Source organism: Colias philodice, chromosome 16, assembly GCF_061535455.1.
Source record: "Colias philodice isolate Cphi_HAF_F1 chromosome 16, ilColPhil1 Martin Lab GWU primary, whole genome shotgun sequence".
In the NCBI taxonomy this organism is placed as follows: domain Eukaryota; kingdom Metazoa; phylum Arthropoda; class Insecta; order Lepidoptera; family Pieridae; genus Colias; species Colias philodice.
In genome coordinates this window covers 7,597,836-7,616,128 of record NC_143101.1, presented here as the reverse complement: position 1 = coordinate 7,616,128, position 18,293 = coordinate 7,597,836, and the positions used below count along the sequence as shown (strand labels likewise).

The following is an 18,293-nucleotide window of genomic DNA, read 5'->3' as shown; positions in this document are numbered from 1 at the left end:
TTATTAAAATATGTACATAAACATTGTAATCTGTGGCTACTGGCAAGATATATCATAGCTCAGAGGAATAAACCTAGGTTTATTGCTCTGAGTATCATAGCTATAGCTTGATATAATCTCTAGCTCATTATGCTATCTGTATTTTGCCAGTGTCAAATGTCAATGTGACAGTTTCAAATCCCATAAAATAATATAACCTTAAATTTAAATAACTGCAATTTATACGTAATAGAAATGAAGAAATTTCTACTTTAAAATCTTTATAAAGATATTAGTGAATAATCTAAATTGAAGACGTAGTCTTTTGGGAGTAACAAGGCTTCTCGCACGTTCAAGCCAAAATGAGATTAAACATACCTTTTTGGGCTCCAAATAGTAAAAATGCAAGAAGATATCAAAGGGAACCTGTACGATTTCAAATGCTACTTCCATTAACATTGAGAAAGGCAGTTTCAGGGAAGGGCGATATAACTAAAGAAGCAGTTTGTATGCAAGAAATGGCAGTACTATTCGCATGTTTTAAAAAGTCGGATTTCAACCAACGGGAATGCCTGAAGGAGGTTGGCGCATTTCAAAATTGTTATAATGAATATAGTGCAAGAGCAAAGGTACAACGGGAAATGGGAAAGAAAGGTATTCTAGTCCCGGGAGAAAAGAAGTTAACTCATAGACAGTTAAATCAGCTCTTAAAAGGTTTCCCCCCTCTAAATTAATAATATAAGTTGTAGTGCTAATGTTGTGAATATAGAAAAGATAATTAATACTATGGTGTTTCATTTCATACCCAATCTTTAGAAAAATTTTTTAAAGTGAAACTTTTATTACATCGTCACAAACTTTTTGGTCTGTGTAGCGCATGTCGCGTGACGGTCGGCTGCCGAGTAGGTATAAAGCAGTGTTCGGAAAGTTTCACTTTTACCGTGGTTTCATAAAACCACACAACATTTTTTTTTTTAAAGTCTAGGGAAGTCTTAACCAGGCTCTGATTGGTTTGTGAAAGTTTCATCTAATAATAAATTTTAACTAATGGAAACAACAAAAACAAGCTTCGATTTAATTATTAATAAAAATATTGAAATAAAAAATAATACACTCATTATTTTAAATATTTATTTCATAATATTATTGTTACAATATGTAAAATATAAAATAGCACTTAAATATCACTTTGGGGCAGTATGAATCCACTGTGGAGAGGAGACCTGAAGCTCAATGCGTTTCACCGTTATCAGTTCATCATCTACTTCATGTATGTTGTAGAATCGTTCCAGATCTTCTATAGCTTTGTCTTCAAGCTGAAAATTTTATAAAAAATTAATTTTTGTAGACTTAAATGTAGTTTGTAAATAATACTCCTTTTAAATTTCTCATGCATTACTAAAGTTTTTTTTTTATTTCAGAATTCATAAAATATACTACAAAGTAATAAAATCAGTAATATGGTTCCGTTTTACAATATCAATAGGAACCCTAAAAATAACACATTATTAAGTTATATTTGTTGCATAGATATTATATCTTAATTCTTACCTGAGTCAAAGTTAATGGTTTCGACATGATTCTTGACGAGTCGTCTTTTTGTTTCTTTTGATCAGCGAGTATTTGATCGAATTGCAAAGATTTTTGATTCGATTTTGGACTGCTGCTGGCAACAGGTGCTTCACATATTTTCCAAGGATTTTTTGGTTTATCTGGTGGTGATCCAACATTCAATTTATTAGCCAAATAAGTGTCCAAAGTCTGAACAGAGCCATTGTCATTTGCGGCCAATTTCTTTCTTTGCTTTTGAGACAGTTTTGGGCCAACATGACTGATTACCAAATTACAATGTGAATTTCTATTAACAAGTTCAGTTATTGTAGATTCTTGTGGTGATGTGGACATTCTTGACGTAGTTGGCGAGTTAAGTTCTGGGATGATAGTCGACGAATTATTTTTAGTAAGTTTCGTAAAAGTGTTAGCGGGTGCTTCATTGAGTATTTCTTTCGCAGCCGATATTGCTTTCAAACGTGCCTGAACAACTTTTTGTTGTTTTTGCTGAGGGGATAACACTTCAGTCCATTTGTTAGTTTTCTCAGTTGACTTTACTGTTTCTTTCGATATTTCTTTAAGGGACAGAGTGATATCGCCAGATGTGTCTGTCAGATCTAAAGACGTCACCGAACTAACGGACTCATATCGCATTCTAGCTTTTTCACTTTCCGTGTACTCAATTTTTTTCGACTTTGTCTTCTTTTTACTGACTTCCACAATGCTACTATCTTTTACATACTCTTCATCAATGTAATCCAAATCTACGGGATAGTTATTAGCGCATTCCTCAATAGTTTCATCGCTTGGTGCAATTGAAAAGGGGGTTATAATACGGGAAGACATTATGGGGTTAAATTTGCAGTAATATTTGCTTATATCCTCAAGTAATTCCTCTTCTAAGGGATCTAGAGCTCTGTTTTCGAGGATATTTGCGAGGTTTAACGATATATATTCCATACAGCACTGCTTAAGTTGGGTAGCGTTGTATGTGTGGGCGAATTGGCATAATTCTGCGCAGTTTTTCAAAGTGATTAGATTGGCTAGAGCTACTTCGCACATTTCTCTAAGGCGACCTATAAAGAGTTGGTCGGACACAATGAGCATACTGCAAATGAAATCGATGCTGTCAGACTTCTGTATTTCGGGACACGCATCGGTGTACAAAAAGTTGATAACTGGCAAGAGAATACCGTGGTTGATTGGTATTGTTACTTTTGATAGTAATTTGCTCTGAAACAAAAGATCGATTATGAACTATAATGTATACTATATTTGCCCTTAATCTAAGGTATTTTCCTAATAAATTGCAGTGCCCAAATAAATAAAATGAATGAATAAATCTGCATATACATGAAACTTTCCATAATACCCTCACTTTTACAAAATAAATAGTTGTCACTAAAAAAATGACCAGAAAAAAAACTCAACCTAAACTTGACTCAAAATATTTGTATACCCTTAACTTATTTCATACCTCAGTCCAAGAGTGCATAAACATGCCATGGAAGTACTCCAACCTGGCCGCTAGCACACACTTATGCGCGGATATAAGGACGCCATCTTTGGAGCACACGTTAGTATCTACTAGTTCGGGAAAACTGTCCCGGTCCCACGTTAGCGGGGGGTTCTTTGTGTATGAGGAACTCTCTCGGTGACGTATTGAGTCTTCTTTGTAGCTGAAATAATAAAATTATTGTGATACTTTATAGAATTAGATAAAATGGTAGAGTTGACTACATTTTTCGAGGAATGTAGAGTAACTAGGTAAGATAATTTATTTTTTTCAGTAAAATATAAGAATGAAAATACACGTTTGCAAATCCATTAATTCGTATTTTATTGAATATCTGAATGTGGATAAACCACCACCAAAAATAGAAAACATTTATATAGTTACATGGAAAAAATAATTAATTTCTATATTTAATTATTTTTTTAAAACAAAATTAAGACATTAAAAACAAAACACAACTTAAATAAATTAATCACAATATTTTGTTAAAATCAAATTTATCTAAGAATCAAGCAAAAACCACTCACTAGAATTTCTCAAGCATCTTATGCAGTCCCATAACTTGCAATTTCTTAGCGGAGGTCTGAACAAGTTTCACGGGATCGCAGTACAATTTGGGCGGGCGAGGTGCCGAGTTCGTTCCGTTCTGACGACGTTTGTTATTCTTGCGTTTATCTTGGTTCTTGTACACTTCAAATGCTGATATTTCTGATGGGTTTTCTGTAGATACCATACATTTATTAATTGGTATATGTAAATTATAGGTAGGTACAGTATATAGACAGTAAAGTCTTATACATAAAATGGAACAAGCATGATAATATTAAAGTTAGTTTAAAATAATATAATAATTGCTTCATTCAAGAGCAACTGAATTAATTAACGAAATAAACCATGGTAATTTGTACCCTAAACATTTTAAAATCAACTGGCTTAGTGTTAAAATTCGAAACAACTTATATATGTACTTAAATCTTAACCTATATTATCCCATAACAGTAAACTTACCAATAACTTCTTCTTCTACATCTCTTTCTTTCTTGACACCAACTACATCTTCCTTCCTTATCTTCAATCCACACGGGCCCGGTTCGGCAACGTCGCACGACCCAGTATACATGTATTTTAGAATCCGTTCAAAAACTTCTGGAAGGACATTCTCCAAGCAAATGATGGGTTTTTCATCATTTATGTTTGTTGCTTTTGCTTCTTGATACAGATCGTATAATAATTCGCTGCTTGACGCGACTATGAACATATGCGCTGGGAACATCTTTGATCCAATCTAGGTGGAGACAAAATGTGTATTATTAAAATATTGTAGGTGACAATCACTACATAGTATAAAACAAAGTCGCTTTCTCTGTCCCTATGTCCCTTTATATGCTCAAATCTTTAAAACTACGCAACGGATTTTGATGCGGTTTTTTAATAGATAGGAGTGATTCAAGAGGATTTTAGTATATAATTTATTAGGTTTTAGACAAAGCGGGCAAAGCCGCGGGCGGTAAGCTAGTGATTGATAAACCAATCTTATATATAAAAATGAATCGCAAAATGTGTTGGTAAGCGCATAACTCGAGAACGGCTGAACCGATTTCGATAATTCTTTTTTTATTATATTCCTTGAAGTACGAGGATGGTTTTTATGTAGAGAAAACGTAAATATGTACCACGGGCGAAGCCGGGGCGGACCGCTAGTATTCTATGAATTTTATTTCACAAAAGTTGGTAGATATTATTAAGATTTTTTTTATAGTGAAATCATGCAATTTATATAATTACAATTTAAAACCTACTATAAAAAAGATTTAAGATATATATGAAACAAAAAATTGTAGTAAATACATAATTTGATATTATGAAATAATAAATCTTATATATAAAATTCTCGTGTCACAATGTTAGTCTGCATACTCCTCCGAAACGAGTGGACCGATTCTCATGAAATTTTCTGTGCATATCGGGTAAGTCTGAGAATCGGCCAACATCTATTTTTCATATGTACCACGGGCGAAGCCGGGGCGGACCGTTAGTTATATTATATGTACCTTAAAAATGACATCATGTAATAAATCATCTTCCGAAGCAGTTTCCACAAGAGATTCCATGTGTTTTGAGAGACTCGTTGGAGATAATTCCGGCACCGATAATAGACCACATGTTGGTTTGTTCTAAAATAAGTATGTAATTTAATAATTAATCTTAATATATATATATAAATCTCGTGTCACAATGTTTGTCCTCAATGGACTCCTAAACCACTTAACCGATTATAATAAAATTCACACACCATGTGCAGTTTGATCCCACTTGAGAGATAGGATAGGTTTTATCCCGGAAATCCCACGGGAAAGGGAACTATGCGGGGTTTTCTCTGAAAACGCGGGCAAAGCCGCGGGCGGAAAGCTAGTTATTTTATAATAACTGTTACAAAAAAAAAATGGTTTGGCAAAATATATATAAGTAGAAGTAAAGCAAAATAAATTCTTCGAAAAATTGGCATATAAAAATAAAACCTTTCAATATTTGTAAGAAATAAGGGATAACAATATAAAAAAAAACGCTATTATCTAACTCAAAATAATACATTTAATTCCATATACTTAATTGTTATTAAAAAAAATACCTGTAAACACGCAAAATTCAATCCCTCATAATCGACCGCAATAGCCGTAGCTCTATGTATGTTTGGTATTTTGATAATCTTCACAGAAGTACAGTCGTCCTTCTCTAAAAACTTAACTAGCGCCGTTTTGCCGCTATCTTTCTCTTTCTCTTTCCTGATTGGTTGGATTGGAGTGGGCGTGGTCTTGCGCGAAATGTGACCAATGAACGCTTCGCCGTATTTAGTTGTGAAATAGAGAGCGTCGTGTGTTAACGCTACTTGCGTTATTTTTACTTGGTGAGTAAGGCCAAAGACGCATCTACAACAAAGTGACGAATCATTTGACTGTTGTGTAGTTTGTGGTAAATAGATACAAAATTACGGTATTCTTAATTTAGGAAAAGTTGTTTAATGTACTATGTGGCAGTATGTACCTTATTTAAAAGATAAATAATTGATGATTAATTTTTTTATTTACATAATTCTAACAATTAAAATTAAATTAAGTACATACTTTTAAAACAATGTATAATCAATGTACAAACCTGGTAAGACGGTTGGTAGTATCTTGCCATATCATAAGTTGTCCAACATTTGTTAGCAATAAGACAGTAACTCGAGAATATGTTCCTGTCTCACTAACTTTTGCTTCTACACATACTTGGTGTAAGTTTATCTGTCTGAAATTGTATTTAAAACGTATTAACAAAAAGACATTGTACTTTTAGCGGGTAGATAACACTTACAGCCGTACAAATAAAAACTTGCTTATTCAAACCTTATGCAATGCATAGATATGATAAGAATAAATAAAGAATAAGGATGTCATAATTTCTTACAAATAAATTTGGAATAACGTCGATGTAACTATGCTCACGCTATGCAATAGGCGCGAAGCGGCAACGTCGCAATTCATTCACAAAATTATGAAAAACATTGAAATTGTCTACGGTTAAGCCTTGGTGCTGTCATTTTGCTGACGCTCGTTTGACTTCGTCGAATTTGTTGTGAAGTTTCATCATACGATGTTCTGTTTATTTATTTTTTAAATATTTATTGGAAATAATTTAAATATATCATTAAATATGCAAGCAAATGATAGATAACGCTATCCAATATCTGGAGAACAGAAGATAAAACCACCTTGAGATAGAGAGTTGCCAAATAACTGGTACTCAAAACATACAACTCCAGGCTTAGAAGATTTATATTTTCAACGAAAGTGTATATTATTGTGATAAGTTTAGAAATAAGTTTTATGTATGTATGGTTTGGCGCATGTTGTAAATAAATAAATCATTATAAATATCAAAAGAGTTTTTCATAATTTCGTATATTTTGACATTTCATACAAAATTTTCCATTTCAATAGGTACGTAATGAAATTATTAATTTGCTCAACTTTTTCTACTTCTCGTATTACTCTCATTGCTATTATCTCAAATTTAGATTGAAAATTGCTTCTAAAACTTGTAAAACACAGCACAATGTACTAAAAGATATGTTATAACTCGGTTATGTCAGACTTATACTAGGGTGGTAGCCGTAATAAGCACGGAATAGCATTAGTATGAATACTTATTACGAAGTTATACTAGGTTACATTTATTTCGTGGTTATTTGTATGATTTTTCCTTATTCTTAGTTTATTCTTTGCATAAAATGTTATAACTCGTTTATTTGTACGGCTGTTAGAGTATTACACATGACAAGTCTAAATAGTGTTGCCCTATTTTATCGCAATAATAAGTTCTTTCACAAATAACACTACTTATTTTAAATTCAATGTTTTTTTTCATATTATATTTGGATTTCATAGAAATTATCGTTTATAAAAAAAAATTCTTACTTAACAGCAATTTTCTTGCAAATATATTTATGCAGGAGGTAAACATCGCCTCGGCTGGTCGAAATTACTGTCGCAGCGTCTGAAGCATCCACCAGCTCGAATTTTGTCTCCTCTTTATTATTCATTGATATGGCAACCTGAGATTTTATTCATTTTAATACATAGCATTATTGGTGGAAAAGTTGTTTTCGTTAACAAAAATAAAATTACATATAAATTAATCTACTATACAACCTGTCTGAGTTGTAATATTTATGTGATGAAATCAAAACATCTAATATTACTGTATATTATTTATACAGAGGTTAAGTGTATAAGTTTGTATGTTCATAATTAGCTGATCGTAAAAAATCATTCTTCATTACCAAAAATATTTTCTGTATCATCATAACAGAATACTTACTTTCTTTGGCGTGGGGACAACTTTATCCTCAGTCTGGTGCCCCAATTGCCCCAAATTAATGCCCCAAGTGTAAACGCCCCTCGCGTTCCACAACACCGCGTGGGACCGTCCCGCACACACACCTATAGGATTCGATATCTGATACTTTGTTGTGGCCACTTTAGACCCTGGGTTTGTATTGTCAGAACTGGTCGAGGAATATTGGTACATCTGAAATTTAAATGTTATGTCTTTTTATAGGCAGTAAAATTTTAAATTAATTCTTTTTAAATTAATTTAAACGAAATAATAGGCAAAACATAAATGCATAAAATCTATACACAACTAGGCAAAACTAGGTACACATTAAAAATGCTAAAAAATATTGACAACTTTCATATTTTAAGATATTCCTGGCAATGAATTAAGTTCGCTACCAAGTAGTGAAAGACTAATGTAAAGAAATTAAAGAAATCTGGTTTATAATTTGACCACAATTACTATAACACAACATTAAGATACATTAAAAACTTTTTTTTGTAAATTTAAAACATACCGCACCGCTCTGCAGCAGGAACACCGTAGAGGTGAGAGTTAAGGCCACCTGTTTGCATGGTTCGTGTAATTTTACGAGGATTGGTCGCAACGCAGTGGCCGTCGTACCACCTGCTCGGCTTGGCTGGCCAGCGGACCACACCGAGCCATTGCTGCTTAGGAATACGCTGTGGAACTTGCCTAGACACACCTATAACAAATTGGAGCTATAATGTTGCACGTTAATATCGCTGTCTGATATAGTAAAGAATACGCAATACTGATAATCTACACTAATATTTGGCTTTTATCACTTTTGAAATTATTTTACCATTGGAAAGCTACATACCAAGTAACATCTCTCCGCAAAAGCGAGGTAAGCTATGCTATAACGGTACAAGTTTTTTTTCCGTTTGCTGACGCTTTTTTACTATTATTTAATTTAATTTATTTATTTTATTTATTTATTTATCATTACATCAATTACCTTTACAGGCTTATCCTAATGCGGTATTGACTTACACTAAAATTTTACACAAAAACTAAACTAATAATAAAACAACTTAAACTAACAAACTATATAGTAATCTAAGAAATAAATTAACACAATAAAAATACAATTAATAGCTAATAATATACAGAAGAGCCTTTGCTAATTCACCCAACGGGCACGTAAAAATGTCCACTTTGCCATGGACGTCATTGAGAATGCGTAGTGCTCGCACGAGAGGAGACTTCGCGAGCAGCATGGTTCGCGCCTGAGGGACATAAAGTAGCGGCGGCCTGTGACGCTTCTCAGTGTACTTGTCCGGCACACATAAAGACAGGGATTGCAGTACTCCAGGGTTATGAGCAAATCCCCGCAATAATTTAATTAAATTATTTAGTTTCGTAGTGTAAACAAATTAGTGGATTTTAGCTTTTATGAGGTTATAGCACTAGCAGTTGGTATAGTAAAAAAAAATTGGTTGTTTGTAAAGTAGGTTTGCGATCGAGATGTTTACGTGATAACGTCTTATTGGTGGCAGCGCTCGAGATGAGACGGGAGATCGGTCCGTCTCTCTCTCGTTATACCTGCGATCGCGCTCGTGAGGTTTTGGTGTGACACAAGTTTCTGAACATGTCACCCGACTAAAACGATTTTAAAAACGTTATCACGTTAAAAAAAATTGGGCAGTAAAAATGAACACAAGATTTCATTTAATTTCTTTATTTTGTAAAAGATCTCCTATCTCCAGTGAAACCATGATTTCCACCATAAACACTCGGTGTCAATTTATACGTTAATCCTGGGTTAATCGCCGAAACAACTCTGACTACTTTCTTTGGTGGTTCTTCAGCAAACATCATGTTATCTAGAGAGGAGTTGGAAACAACCACTTTGTCCAAATTATCTCCAGTTGGGATATACGATGCGAAATCACCAGCAATAGCTCCTATTAGTGGCTCACCACGAATAATACAATATGCGAAAAGCATTATAACTGAATATGCAAAAAGAATTAACACAACATAAAATATAATCTTCGCTTTATTATCTTTAATTGACTGTCTCAACGCATTGAAACAACCTTTATCAATATAAGCCTCGATATTCTCTATACTTTGAGTACAATTTTTAGAAACGGGTACTAAACTCGTTTTATTCGTTAGTTTGCAACACTGCATTGGATGTATTTTATCCATGTTATTCTTCTGCCAAAGGGTACTAAAAAAATCTTGATAGTTATCCACTCCGCAGCATTCATAGTCTACCATAATTTTATTCGTAACATAAGTTATAAGATCATGGTCCCTGCCATAGTAACGTGTTACGGCAGTGCGTAAATAACTTCGTGTTTTTGGGTTATCCGTGTAAATGTTATAAATGCCCGAAACGAAGAATAGCCAGAATGAAGTGAAGGATAAAGCAGTGACGAGGAAGATGTATGATTTTATGGCACATTTAGTTCTACATCCTGCTCCAAGGACCCCGCAACAAGATGTTAACACAGCGAGACAAGCAACTGGTATTAATATGGTCGTCATTGGAGTAAACCAGAGCTTTAGATTGACGAAATTCGCGATAGCTGACACTAAAGAACTTTTGGTCACAGTGTAATTAACTTCTGTGAAGAACTCGGTGTTTATCATGCACCAAAGACAAATCGCCAAGCTTATAAGGCCCAAGAGGAAAAATAAAAAGTTTGTAAAACCGAGACATGTGCGCGGTAGACCCACTGTATGCATTTTGATGATTGAATTAAAAAACTAAACAAGAACTACATCAAAGAGACAACATTTTATATGTCATAGAGACATGTGAAATGACATTTTAATATTTTTTTAATAAATTGCATAAAAATTGCATATCATTTATAGACAAGACAAAGCAACACAATTTAGATACGATTTTTAAGTTGCAAACACTATGGTACAATATTTACAAAGGCAAAAATACGAAAGTGGAGAATTTTCCCTGAGATCCTGTCATGAAAAATATGTAGTAGCATATTTATTTGTAATTAAATACCTATCAAGAAATATAATTTGATAGCTGAGCAATCGATATGTCACGCACAGCAGTTACTATGATAATGGATACAGCTATATCTAATATCTAAAACTTTATTGTTAAATCTCGCTCAAACACATAAATCTAAAAAAACCTCATAATATGCTAAAACTCAGGATACAGTTAATTCAATAAGCAAGTTGTAACCATAACAGACTTTATAGTGAAGTCAGCATAAAAAACATGTTAGAAAACGTAGAAAAACTTCAATTCTTTATAGTTAGTCATTAAGGCTGCAGTCTAGCAAAATTGCGTTTTCAACAAGTTATTTGACAATTTTTTCCCGGCTAATGAAATGATAAACTGAATTTTTTTTTCTTGTTTATCAATTAGTGTTATATACGCAATGCGCGTGAATTTTTTCACATTTATAAAGTTACTTTATGTTACCTTAATCAGGCCTTCAAGATAAGTCTCTTTCCCCCAAAGACATTTCGAGCTAAGTTTGTGCACTCACTACGTTGCAACCGATTACAATTTATACAATCTGATCAGCGCATTATTATCCTTATATAGTCGTTATTAAAAACTGCTGAATACAATTGCCGAAAAACTTATGATTTTCCTAATTAGAACGTTATAAATTCATTAAATTTCCCATTTTTTGCCTTACAAAATCTATTGATAAATACTGCTAAAAGTTATTTTTTCCATTAATTTATTCGAGTTGGTTGAACACCAATGAGTATTAATCCTTTAAAAAAAATTTTTTTTGAATTTTGATAATTCTTTAAATATTAAAAAAATATTTAAAATAATTAGGAAAAATCCTAGCGAATTTCTTTAGTCGCGCTCCTTGGGCCGGAGCGTTCTGACGTGTGCTCTACGCTCGATTTTCCTTCATACCGAAGTGAAAGTTGCTCTACTTCATTAAATTTAATATTTTTGTTAATTGATTATTTTTATCTTAGTTTTGTGCAAATATTCGTATTTTTAAACATTTGATTTCGATATGGAAAATAAACGAAAAAAATACGCGTGTAACTACTAGAAAAAAAATTATCTTCGAACATAAAGTTAATGAAACCAAATAGATTGCAAAGGTGATTGGCAACAATTTCTTTATTTTACGGGGTGTCAGTAAAGGGATGTATATTTCTTTAAAACTAAAGTAAGCTCATAAATTTTCTTATAATATATATTTTTTTGAAGTTCCAAAAATGTTTATTTTTCGTTTGAGAAATACGAAATATAATATAGACTTGTATTGAGAACTTGAACTTCCCAAGTTCATCCGGGGAAATCCCTATACGGGGAAAATAATTTGTTTACTCCAAAATTATATGCCGAGGTGTTTTAATTTTTTCTTCTAGTCATTTTCAACGTAGCGGCATGTTGTTTGATTATTAATTTTGTAACTTAAATACAGGATGTTGGTTTTATATTCTGATCTTACAGACGCGCTGACAAATTTAGTCCGCCATTTCTAGTTTAGTCCACCAACTCTAAGTACCAATATTAAAACGAATGGATTATCATCACATCATCAAAACTCAGATGTAATGGAAGATCACAATAACATAGAAAATTCAGTGGGTGTTGAGAACTAAACAAACACAAGTAACAGAGACGCGAAGAATAAAAAAAGAGGACGAAAACGATAATTCGTTGATGCTTTCCCTTTTCGACGTATTGTTAGGGTACATCACCAATCTGCAAAAAACAAAACTGATGATTCCCAATTGCTGATTAAAAATGAAAAACAAATAATCGACAACAGTGGTGAAAATTTGCTGATTACAATGAAACATCCTTCAGTGGTAGCAGATTTACTCATTTAAAATGTATCGGTGAACAGCGTAAAGGAGAGGAGGACAGGAAAACATTATGAATGTGGATGGTGGATTGTATACAGGGTGTAATCGTTAAGTATGTGCAGGCGATTATGACGTTATTATTGCAGGTATCAAAAAACTTAAAACTGATATCGAAATTACTTTACCTAATGAGCAAAATGACAATAATAACTTTTTAAAAGTATAACGAGAAATATCTAAAAAAATTACTTTATACACTCCCATATCAAAAAGGGAAAATGGGACTAGTAGAAGTTAAATGTCTAATTCCGGCAAAAGACATGAATGCGGAAGATGCGGTTAAAAATAAAAAAAAATAATATTTGAAATACAATGCAAAAAACAACACTTTTGAAATACAAATAAGCAGACTTCTGCTTGTGCAACTAAACGTTGCAGAAGCAGAAGTCTGCTTATTTGCTGTTTAGACTGGAGTGAATCATTCGTTAAATATAGAATATATAAAAAATTATGTAACGTTTAGGCAAAATAAAATGATGGACCATTATTAAGATTTTACATAAATTGCCTACTGTCAGAATTGATTGATTCGAGACTTCAGCATTCGATGCCCATCAAGGACCCATCCTATATCATTCAAGCGATTGAAAGAAAAAAAGAGATAAATCCAGTGCAACCGATAAAGCATCAGAATGCTAGCAAAAGATTAATTAGGTTTATCAATATAAATCTATATATTATACATAATATAATAAATCTGTAGCAGACGCGAAGACCGACATCCGCGCGGACGGAGTCGCGGGCGGAAGCTAGTCAGAAATAAATATCTTTTGTTTTCATTTGCGTATTTTTCTATTTTATAATTTTTTAACACAAACATTACATTTTTTTTATTATATACAAAATTTGTTTATCCGTTTTATTAGTTAAACTGAACAACTTTCACTAAGAAACTTAGGTCGAAAAAAATGTATAGAGTTATGCATTTTGTATGGAAAGCTTATTTTTTTTTATATTTCGTCCAAATTTCTTTGTAAAAGTTGATCAGTTATATAAACACTAGCGACCCGCCCCGGCTTCGCACGGGTGCAATGCTGATACTAAATACACTACAGAAAAAGTGTGAACGTTGTATATAAAAACATAGCGGCCCGCTCCGGCTTCGCACGGGTTTAAAATATATGTATAGCCGGGCGGCCGGCCGGTACTGCCGCAAACGCTACGTCCCGCAATTTTTAAATCTGTAATATCTTCGAAAATATTCACTTAAATCATACGCTGTAAAGGGCCATATAGATCTATATTAAATGAACAATGTATTCAAGGTATTTAATTGGTTAAGGCTTAATGCTGTATTGGTTAAAATCGCTTCGAAAATTAGCCATTATTTGTCGTAAAAAGTAAATGACAAAAAAAAGTTATTGTGGGTTATCCATAAGAGATAGACATATACTTTCGCGGACTTTTCTGTAGACCTTTTCAATGTGTATAATACTTAGTACATTATTTTGATAAAACTCGTAGGGTTCAGCCTGCGTTTGCAATGTAAGCGGAAAAAATGTAATTTTTTACGACATCACATTAGAAACCTCAAAAATAACAGTACTTCTCCACTATTTAATGGGTGTTATTATATGTACTTATAAACCTTCCTCTTGAATCACTCTATCTATTAAAAAAAACCGCATCAAAATCCGTTGCGTAGTTTCAAAGATTTAAGCGTACAAAGGGACATAAGGACATAGGGACATAGGGACAGAGAAAGCGACTTTGTTTTATACTATGTAGTGATGAAGTTGAAGATATCAATAGAAAGTATTCGCAAATTTTGTGTACTGATAAAAAAAAATCACCCGGTGTAATTTTCACGAAAATTGTTTCAAATTGTCATTTTTGGTACTTATTACGAATAATTAAATTAATGCATACGAATGATTTAATTTTTAAAAATTAAGTGGAGCAACTTTCCCTTAGTACATTTGTATTATTTACATATAGGATGACAGGATGCATTTGTTTGCACTACTAGACCAAGCCCTTAAACCTAATTTTAAGAAAAAATTATTTCGAAAAAAAATTTACCATACTTTGGTAAAATTTTTTTAGTAAGTAAAAAAAGTAAGTAAAGCTAAGTAGATGAAAAAATAATACTGACTTGTCTAATATCTTCATTAGTTCGACTGAAGCATGTCAGCAGATCAGGCATGTTCTTAGGCTGGTGGGATCCTGTGCCCAGTGTATAGTTGGAGTTACTGCCCCACACATACACATCATTTGGCATGTCGTTACCCACTTTGCAAATGTATTGACGATCGAGCATTGCATGCTCAAAGGCCTTATAATCATCCTTGTCTAATATATCTGGATATACGCCTATAATTAAATAAATAACATATTATATATAATAGTGAAGAGAATGTATTTAATAATGAGACTTGAATAAAAAATATTTTTTAGAATAAAAAATGAATATGTAAGTGTGTACTAAGGTTATGAATTTTTTTTTAAATTTCAATGTTTTTGAGTTTGTTTACCGATAAAGTAAATAAGTAAAAGTATAAAGTGATATAATTTTATTGATAAGATTTAAACATTCTCTAGCAACCAAACCGTAAGTTCTTATCTATTCATAATTGTTGTTGTTGTGTATTCTTTTATCAACTTTATCAGTATGAACATAATTTAGACTTTAATTTTTATAGGATTTACCATACAATTGTATTTTCAAGTGTTTGATTTTACGCGAGTATTATACATTTAGAAATATTAGCATACAATTACCAATATTTTATACTTACCAATTTTAATTAAAGATACTGCCGAGTGTATTTGTCCATAAAATATACTTCTATGCAGAGGTGTGTAGCCTGATTCTCGATCTTTTGCATTTATAAATGCTTCTGAGGAGTGCTTGATCAGCCAATGCATTAATTCATTTCTACCTCTTGATACTGACATATGCAAAGCTGTACGACCCTAGGTGAATAAATCATTTACTTTTATTAAAATGTCTATATTTAAGATACATTCAATGAATAGCTAGCTATCATTATCATGAAGAACACTATATAATGGGTTTAATTTAAATGTAAAATGTTATGCAACATTTAATTGATGCATAAGTTATTGTAAATAACAAAACTTACCTCAAAATCGAAAGCTTTGGTGAAATTTGCGCAAGTTGCTTTGATAAAACTGGCAAGTGATGCATCACTAATGGACCTTTTGGTTATTGCGCTTGTTAATATTTGTCCATGTGTGCGAGACTTGCACTTTTTTGTGCAATCAGCTTCAGGTTTACTCATTGTTAAAATAATAAAAATTTCTTATGATATAATATTGTGTACTTTGTGTTACTCTATGATATTTTGTTAACAGGTACAATGTAGATATGACACTGATCTTAAAATGAACTAAATGTGAGCAAATAAAAACCAGAGGTTGGCTAAGCCAGACCCCTGTAGGGCCTCCTTTTCTTCAGAACAACATAATTGTTTTTGGTGCGGTCTGAAAGTAAAAAGTAAAAATTGTAAGTGTCGCTTGGCATAGTCAGTATATCTTTCACTAAACAATATTATGTATCAATGTTGTTATTTAAGTCTTAATTTATTCGTATTTCAATCAAAATATAAGTGAAATCAAAAAGTACTTTCTAAAATTTTTTGTAGCTATCACCAGATTTTATATTGGGCGTCCTTGACATTCGATATGCATTAGAATAAATAGAAACTGATACAACATACCTTTACAAGAATCCAGATGCACAGAATTTACGTTTAGTGGAAAAGGATTGCGAAGACATTATTTACGTTATGCAATGAGAAATTGGGTACATTAAATTCTAAAATGCTATAATATTACATATAAAATGCTATAAAATAATTAATTTGCTATTTTCGGCGAAAACTTGATCACCTTGCAAAATCCTACTTTTTGACATATCTTGTTTCGTCAGACGTCAATTTCACCAGCCATCGGTGACATGTCAGTTGCCAGTGATTAATGTTCACCACTCACAACTATTCACTGTGATTAAAACATCGATTATAATATAATATTTTAATCAGGTTATTGCTGGTTATTGTAAATGCATCAGGCTATGCGCGGCAATAATTAACTACAAAAAAAAATTGTTCAAAGACGGCTATGTGCCGTAAGAAGTAACGGCTAACAAGCTTCAATTTAGTATATCTAATAGAAATTCATTAGATTTAAGGTTCATAAACGAATAGAAAATGTTTAATGTATTATATTTTGAGCCACAACACGAATTTCATGTTGTGGGCCTTTTAATGCGACCACAACGCGTTGTGAGCTATGTTTACGCTCAAGAAGCGTTTTTGTTCTTTCAGCGTAACATATATTTATATAAACACATTGTTTTCTATGTTAAATTTAATTTTAGTTCGAGCACTATGTACTGTCTAGATCTCTGACTAATATAATATAGTAATCTGTGGTCTAGACTTGGTATAATCAATGTATAATATGGCGTCTCAGAGGAATGAAGAATGTTACTAGGTATGCCAAATCCCTTGAAATTGTGTCTCAGTAAAGCCTGTATGTATACAAATACACTAGTTTTTGTCGTAGTCAAAAATACCAAGTAGTTTTGATTTTATACGCATTCAAAGTTTCGAAAAATATCGAGTCCCGCTAATAGTCACGTGACCGCTTGTGACGTCACGTCACAACGCGCCGCGCGGCCGTGCCCCCGCGCTTAGTATCAAGTCGGCAGCGCTGTAGTAGGTGTTATAGCTTGCGCAGTATTTTGATGGGTTTTCATCCGCGAAATTCGTTAATAGTCCAATAATAGTAATTACTAATTATTATTATTCGTTTAATAAAATAACAGTCATGCCAAAGTTTCATCTTTATTTAATAGTTTCTCAAAATATTATATACGATTGCGTTTTTGCACAGCTGATCTCTGAGGTTTATCTTCATTTTCCTGTTGACATTTGAATTTGTGTGGAACTATACCCTGTTTTTGTTTAATTCTTCTCCCGACCAACTTATATTTTAGTATAGTTCTCCATATCATTCTCAACTTAAAACAAGAAAAAATCTTACTAGCCATCTACCTATACTTAGCCCATACGAGCAGAGCAGAAGCACAATCTAGTATAGATTAAAACTTGTATAGAAAACAAAGGATAACGCAAAACAGCTGCAATGTTCTCAAAATATTATAATATGTAGTACTACCTTACCGCCCGCGGCTTCGCCCGCTTTGTCTAAAACCTAATAAATTATATACTAAAACCTTCCTCTTGAATCACTCTATCTATTAAAAAAACCGCACCAAAATCCGTTGCGTAGTTTTAAATATTTAAGCATACAAAGGGACATAGGGACAGAGAAAGCGACTTTGTTTTATACTATGTAGTGACTATGTAAGAACACGAAAAATTCTGACATGGACACCAAAGGTTTTGCACCTCTGACCATTTTTTGTTTACGTCCTTTGCAACTATAAAATAGTTTGGAAAATCCAAAAGTGCACGCCTCATAATTTTTTTTTAATAATTATTTATTAATTATTATTTTTGTTTATTTAATA

General features: G+C 32.7%; 3 protein-coding genes and 1 long non-coding RNA gene across 4 annotated transcripts in view; 2 read left to right on the top strand and 2 right to left on the bottom strand.

The window, feature by feature from the left end:
- The window catches only part of LOC149481782 (uncharacterized), a 270,870-nt gene that overhangs the window by 67,377 nt on the left and 185,200 nt on the right, over nt 1-18,293 (top strand). The gene's annotated exons all lie outside the window — the stretch shown is intronic.
- LOC149481796 (small ribosomal subunit protein mS37) lies at nt 148-761 on the top strand. Its single transcript, XM_089704893.1, has one exon. It carries the CDS (start codon nt 342-344, stop codon nt 711-713), a length of 372 nt encoding a protein of 123 aa, XP_089561019.1. The 5' UTR covers nt 148-341; the 3' UTR covers nt 714-761.
- On the bottom strand, nt 1,097-16,688 carry LOC149481794 (inhibitor of Bruton tyrosine kinase). Its single transcript, XM_089704919.1, has 15 exons — nt 16,474-16,688; nt 15,877-16,237; nt 15,529-15,706; nt 14,886-15,103; nt 8,442-8,630; nt 7,907-8,116; nt 7,504-7,640; nt 6,200-6,334; nt 5,676-5,973; nt 5,098-5,220; nt 4,055-4,331; nt 3,574-3,766; nt 3,008-3,209; nt 1,531-2,763; nt 1,097-1,295 (listed from the first exon to the last, which is right to left on the bottom strand). The coding sequence occupies exons 2-15, from the start codon at nt 16,033-16,035 to the stop codon at nt 1,164-1,166; spliced, it is 3,684 nt and encodes a 1,227-aa protein (XP_089561045.1). The 5' UTR covers nt 16,036-16,237; nt 16,474-16,688; the 3' UTR covers nt 1,097-1,163.
- Nucleotides 9,584-10,755, bottom strand: LOC149481795 (tetraspanin-1-like). The gene has a single exon (XM_089704920.1). It carries the CDS (start codon nt 10,646-10,648, stop codon nt 9,629-9,631), a length of 1,020 nt encoding a protein of 339 aa, XP_089561046.1. The 5' UTR covers nt 10,649-10,755; the 3' UTR covers nt 9,584-9,628.